Source organism: Musa acuminata, chromosome BXJ2-10 (genome assembly GCF_036884655.1).
Source record: "Musa acuminata AAA Group cultivar baxijiao chromosome BXJ2-10, Cavendish_Baxijiao_AAA, whole genome shotgun sequence".
Classification (NCBI taxonomy): domain Eukaryota; kingdom Viridiplantae; phylum Streptophyta; class Magnoliopsida; order Zingiberales; family Musaceae; genus Musa; species Musa acuminata.
The window spans coordinates 18,074,545-18,081,311 of NC_088347.1; the positions used below are offsets into that span (position 1 = coordinate 18,074,545).

Below are 6,767 nucleotides of genomic sequence, written 5' to 3' on the forward strand. Positions count from 1 at the left end.
TGAACGAGATTCTGGCGTTCTCTCGGTGCCAAACACGAAACACCGAAACGCCTCTCTACCTTTCGACCTCTTGTTCTCTTCGGTCATCGTAACCAACCAGCACCGACACCTGTCACGACTTCAACGTCGGTGTCTTCTGTACCGTGTTTTCCATCCTTTACACGCTTTCGATTGCCTCCGCTGTGCTCTTACCCAGGTGCTCGGTCGACGCGTATATCCTACCTCCTCGTCGCCGCCTTCTCCTAACTTCCCCCTTCTTCCGCCCTCTTTCCCCTTGGTTTAATCTTCCATCCCTCTCCCGATTGTTGCAGCGATCGGCGCATCGATCTTTCGTCGCGGGCAGGGACGAGCGTGGGAAGGGCGTTCTCCCTTTTGATCGACATTATTGGAGCCGAGAAGTTGGAGGCGGAGGAGCGGTGGCTTGACACCGAGGAGGTCAAGAGGTAGAGATAAGAGATGGGGCGGCTGTTTCTGATTAGTCTGGAGGGCAAGATCTACAGCTGTAAGCACTGCCAGGCTCATCTCGCCGTCTCCGATGACATCGTCTCCAAGGTTCGTCAAAATCTTCCATCCCACGCCACGACCAAGGCGTTTTTTCTTGGTTCATTGCGATTTCTGAGGGAACTTCGTTCCTGTTCGTTCTCTGCTTGTTCGAAAACTACCTGCTTTTGATCTTGGTATCAAGTTTTCTATAACGGGCCACAAAAATCTTCCATCGTACTTCCTATTAATGGTTCACAGTTCTTCAAGAAGTTTTCATAGTTGAGGAGAATGAGAAGGATAGGATCGAAAAGGACTCAACTCAGGATGTCCAAACGTAAATTACCTACATAGTCTGAGAGAGAAATTATTTCCATGGCTTATTTGGTCTTTTGAGCATGAGACTTCCAATTCTTACTGATCGAACATCGCTCAATGGAGAATCAACCACACTTTTATTTTTCTTTCTTTCTTTGCTCAATGGAGAATCATCCAAACATGAGGACCGTAAATAGCTGGAACTTATGACTTTGTTGGTATGTCCATTCAATGAGACTAATGAGTTGTAACTAGAATAAGATACAATTAACGAATGACCATAATATTAGATTACTTGTTAGGGTTTTCAATCGACATATGACCTTGTAAAACGGATGAGTGCAATGAGAAAGTTGGCCATCTTGGAAGAGTGGGAATTCCTCCCCCATCCATGTGTTTTCAGTCTGCGGAAGTTGATTGAAATTTCTTGTTTAATTACCAGATCATTGCATATGTTCCATAAATTAACTAATCATGTCAAGAAAGAAAGAGCATCAGTGGCTCACTGGTAATTGCTAAGCATCATCCAGTTGAACCAGCATCACTATTTACTACCCAACCATCTACCACAGCCAAGTTCTAAATCTGTATGTTATCTTGATTGCATACTTATACAGATAAGGGTGTCCAGTCTTGAGTAAGATGGCTTTTATATTTGTTTGATAGTTTGACTGATTACCAAGTGATCAATAGTTTGCTTATAGGTTGACTAAGGATCAAGTTCATTGTAGGATTTACTTCTTTAAATGTATTTTATATTTTCAACATTTTAGTGTTATCTTTAGCAGATGGATCTTTATATCCTTGTGATTCCTCATCAGCTAAGGCCATTTAAGCATTCCTTCTTTGGTAGCATGCATCAATCTTCTGTTACAGACAGAGGTGTTATAAGATTTTTAGCATTGCTTTAATAAGTGAGTTGCACACAGCCATCTGAACACTAACCTACAGATTAGCAGTGAATGAGTGGCCTGTGGTGGCTAAACGTGGCAGAGGCATTGAGCAAGGTGTAGAAAGAACCATCATTGTTTAGAGAGTGCATGAGGGAGAGTTGGACAAGAGGGGGGGAGGAAATATCGGAATGGTTGTGGTGGATCTTTGGGCGGAATTGTATTGGTACGATGAATCAAAGGTATTTACAGAACAGTTTACTTCAAAAACTATTTTGTTGCTCTTGTTTTTCTATTTCTATGTTGAACTGGATTCAGTTGACTACATATTTCCAGAAGATTGGTTGAGTATTGTATTCAAGTTGTCATTTCTCCAAAATTGTGTTTTTATCTCTTGATATCATCCTGTAGGTCATCAATTGCTTCTCTGCTGCTATTAGATTCAAGTAAACCTGAGATATTTACCTTCAAATTGTTAAATTAAAAAGGAAAGAATACATGAGTTTCTACAAATTTATTTCTTGACCTTTCCTCCGAGTTCATAGCTTTCTCTGATAGAGTGATACTATCTAGCACACAACAAGTTATTTGCCTTTTTTATGACTATTTTTCTCTATTTTTACATACAGGCCTTCCATTGCAAGCACGGGAGGGCTTATCTCTTCAATAAGGCGTAAGTGGCGTTGGCTATTTTTGGCATTGCTCAAGTTTCCGATTTGTATTATTAAATCATATTTGTGCTCTGGTGAAATTCAAATACTTCTGATATTTTTTGGTTTGATCCATTCGTTCTGTTTCTTTTTCATTTGCTTTCTTCTTTATGGTTTGTGCAATAGGATTTAGTCAACACTGTTATGGACCAAACTACATATCACATCACATGTCTTTTGTATAGTAACAAGTACCCTTTTTTGTAAATACTTTTTATTGAATAGTGAATACTTTCTTTTTCTTTTGAAAAGAGATGGTTGGATTGAAAAATAAAAAGAGGAAGTATAGCTGGGTTGTCAGTTATTTTTAACAGGTGGCTTCATGTCTCAGACATCTTATCAAATATACTTCTTATGATTAATACTTTTGTACATAGTGGGACTTGTGACATTTGATCAATAAGTGACAAGTTCAATTTCACAGGATTTATTTTTATGGTTGGTGAGGACTGTTACGAATACTTTATTCAATGGTCATCCCATTCTTCTTAAGGCTACTTAGGATAGGTGACCTTGGACTTCTTGGAAAAATTATTTCATAATCTTGAAGTAGCATTATGCTATTTGGTGAAGGGCATAGATTGAAGTTGTATATATTTCAAATTGATTGAGTGCTTGGGATTAAATTAGTAGGTCTTAGTAAATATGATCTTCATGAGGATTTTTTAAAACTTTTCACAACATATCTTTTGTTAACTTGGTCATATGGATTCATCTAATGAACTATTGGAACTAGCCAAAGAGAAGGTTTTTTAAAGCAAGGGAAACTCTCTTCTTATTCAAACATGATTGTGCTTTTGAAGATTGGAAAATCTTGTTGAACTTAGCCCTCGATGAACAATTATCATTTCAAGATTAGAGAACTTCGGATCTGTAGATAAGTAGTTCGTATGAGTGAGGTGCACTGAGAGACCTTTGATATGACAAAAGATATTGTGAAAGATAACAAGGTTGTGTTTGTATATTATGGGTAAGACCATAAAATGTGATTGCAATTTACTTTGCCTTATGTTAGATGGACATGCTAAAATTTTCATTGTCATTGTCACTCTTATTTAAATGTATGAAGCTCAAATTGAAACACATGTTGAATGTTCATGCTCTAAATAGTGTCCTGCCATGTAGTGTTTGTTTGAAATGATAATTTTGGGATATTTATTTTAATGATGATAATTTTTCTCGATCCTTTGTCTACTTCTAAATACTACAGTTTACCATGTTAGAGTGCGGACACGATGGCCTGTTCTTTTTTGGGTTTGAGTATATCTAGCTGTATGCATGGATATCTGATGATGCAATTGTATTTCATAATTGTTCCTTGAGGTATTTTAAAAGTCTGGCACACTTTCTAGTCGTTTAGACAAGATATGGATCTTCCAAGAGAGTCATTTAATGGAGGAGGCCAAATCATGTGAAAAGTGAGCTGTATGTGAATTGTGAAATTTGACATAATTATGTTTTGCTTAATTGGTTAAACAAACTTGCTAAGTAGTGGGCCATATTAGAGATTAGTTAATGTAATTATAAGATAGTGCCATGCATATTATAGTAAGATGTTTCTCCTCTCAGAAGAAAATGTTGCACCTCTAAAATCCAAAGTTTGAGTATGGTCAAAGTGGTATTATATATATATGTGTATATGTATATGTGCATGTATGTATGTATGTATGTATGTATGTATGTATGTATGTATGTATGTATGTATGTATACGTGTATATATATATATACATATATATATATACATATATATATATATATATATATATATATATATTGTGGAAATATATGGGAATAGGATATAGAAACTGATGAAAGGACTCAAGGAAACAGTAATCACTTAACTTTGTTGTCCTGTATACTTGGCTCTAGGAGCCTGGCATGACTTGCTGATACACTTGATGTATATGAGCAACTCTCTGATTTTTCTAAAGTGGATGGGGAGTAATTTGCCACTTCATGTTCCTATTTGTATGTTTATATACTCAATTTATATAGCAATAGGTCAAACTTATTAAATATACTGGAGATGTTGCTTGATTTTGTCTATAAACATAGCTAAAATGGTTGTCATTTTCGAGAAATATGAACTGATGATGGGACCCATCATTTTTTCAACTATAGCAGGTTAGAGATCAGGTCAAAGAGTTGGCACTATTGAACTTGGTCATCTCAAATCTATTGATAATATCTTTGTTGATTTTGGAGCTGGTGTGATATTGATCTTCTGCATTCTATATTCCCTGCTGGATAGTTTGGGTTTATATACACACACTCTTCAGACTTATCAAGGGTTCTTCTAGTTAACATATGCAGAATCTGGCAGAACTAATTACTTTAAGGAGAGGAATTAGGCCAATAATGATTCAGCAGGGACATGAACACTTTACAATGACTACTGGTACATGCTAAGTGCCTAAGTGTAGTTTCTTTGAGGGATTAAGTTAAGAGTGTCTTGATATTAAGCTTCAGGAGGTTTATTTTCTTCAAGGTCAAGCCAAAACCATTAAGGGGATCTTGCTAATCTATGTGAGTTCCTTATTCTAGTATGTTCATTGGTTCCCAAGATGTGTCTCGAGGGAAGGATTTTCTTAATGTTTACAAGAATAAGCAAATTAACAAAAAGGTCGAGATAATATTGGTTGCCAATTGAATGAAAATGTTGGTGCATGAATTATAGAGATTGATAGACTGATCATTCTTACCTGTCAATGGTGCTGTTTGGTTTTAAATATTGAATATTCAGAACCATTGCTATTAGTAGTATGTTATATTTTTCTTTTCATTATCATAGTTCTGAACTTCATTAAGTGCACAAAAATTTTGAATTTTGTAGGGGTACCGGAAGTAACTAGGTGCAGTACAAAAAGAATAGGATCTTTATTAAACCCATTTCGATCTCCTTGTTACATAATATGCTCCTTTTGCTTTAAGTCTATTGATGACTGTAATTTAAGCATTCGGCGACCACACTGTCAAGGTCAAATTAATATAAAAGAAGAGAGCCTGTGCTGCATTCATCTGATCATTGAATGCTACCAACTCAATTTTACTTTCACCAATATGGTGATACCTTATTCTCACTAAATTTCATGGGTTGCATCATAAAGCCAGGTGCATATGAATGAGATCTGCTTTGAGAACACAGTGACCAATAGTCATATGAGATTAAAGATAACCCAAAATGTTGGTGCGTTTGATGCACATTTTTGCCTTTGTGCATGTATATTCTTCAAAGATTGAACCATTTCATGCACCTTGTATGCTGAACCAGTTGTTCCAGCTCGTCTAAGTTCTATTATGTCACAGAAATGCCAAAGGCGCATGTTATCTTTAGCTTGCTGTAAGAACATTGAGTAACATTTCTAGCTATTTCATGTTATAATATGATAGATTTGTGGTATTCGGTGGGACGGTCATATACCATGTGTCCAATTATCAACTAATCAAAGGCCATTTATTCTTTCATTTCTTGACAGGGTGAACGTGACGGTTGGAATTAAAGAGGAGCGGTTGATGATTACAGGGATGCACACTGTTTCTGATATTTTCTGTGTTGGTTGTGGGTCTATAGTTGGATGGAAATACGTAAGGCTAATTTCAATTTCCCTTTTGGCTTAATCTTTCTGTATTTATGACTGCTACTGTTGATCCAATACTTGATCATTTCAGGATGCTGCTCATGAAAAGGCCCAGAAGTACAAAGAAGGGAAAATTGTTCTGGAGAGGTGATGTTAAGATGATTTATGTTCTTTTAATTTTCTCAACTTAGTAAATGAAAACATGGAACGGTAACTAATACCACAGAAGAATGACAATATCAAGTTGCTTCCACGGTTAAGCTGGAGGGTTATGTTCTCGCTGAAATATGCAACTGACTAATTTCAGCTCTTACCCTGGAGCAGGTTTAAATTGACAGGGCCTGATGGAAGTCGATACTGGGTAACTCATGATGCACATATGGGTGGCAGTGATGCTGATGATGCATGATTATTTCTGAACCCCAAGCAAAGCACTAAATCATCTGATTGTAAATTCTTCCCTGCTTCAGACATTCATGTGAATTCTAGCAATTGCTTGCTGTCTGCATCTTTCCGGCAGCTGAACTAAATACCAAGCAATATAGTTCTCATGCTTCTTTGCCTGCAATGATCTTTTACTGAACTATTTATCTCGAGATAGTTCCCAACTTACTTGCTTTTTGAATATTATGGTCACCTTCCTCAATGTCACTCGTGAAATGTTTGGGAAAGGACTGGATAAGCAGCATTCTAACTTTTCTGTCATTAATGCATAATGTCCTAATTATTTGAAAGCTATAAGCTACACTAACAAAGGGTAAAATTGATGATAATATTATTAATCAAATGC

General features: G+C 36.5%; 1 protein-coding gene across 4 annotated transcripts; it reads left to right on the plus strand.

Annotated features, from left to right (window-relative positions):
• The first annotated feature begins 219 nt into the window (after positions 1-219).
• On the plus strand, positions 220-6,545 carry LOC135624359 (protein yippee-like). 4 transcript variants are annotated; one of them, XM_065127874.1, is made up of 6 exons: positions 220-552; positions 1,755-1,930; positions 2,318-2,361; positions 5,876-5,984; positions 6,069-6,124; positions 6,302-6,545. In XM_065127874.1, the coding sequence occupies exons 2-6, from the start codon at positions 1,880-1,882 to the stop codon at positions 6,384-6,386; spliced, it is 345 nt and encodes a 114-aa protein (XP_064983946.1). In that variant the 5' UTR covers positions 220-552; positions 1,755-1,879; the 3' UTR covers positions 6,387-6,545. The 4 variants fall into 4 exon arrangements, with proteins under 4 accessions (XP_064983946.1, XP_064983943.1, XP_064983945.1 ...); XM_065127871.1 differs by having other exon boundaries at positions 221-552; positions 1,750-1,930; XM_065127873.1 differs by having other exon boundaries at positions 221-552; positions 1,758-1,930.
• The last annotated feature ends 222 nt before the right edge of the window (positions 6,546-6,767 follow it).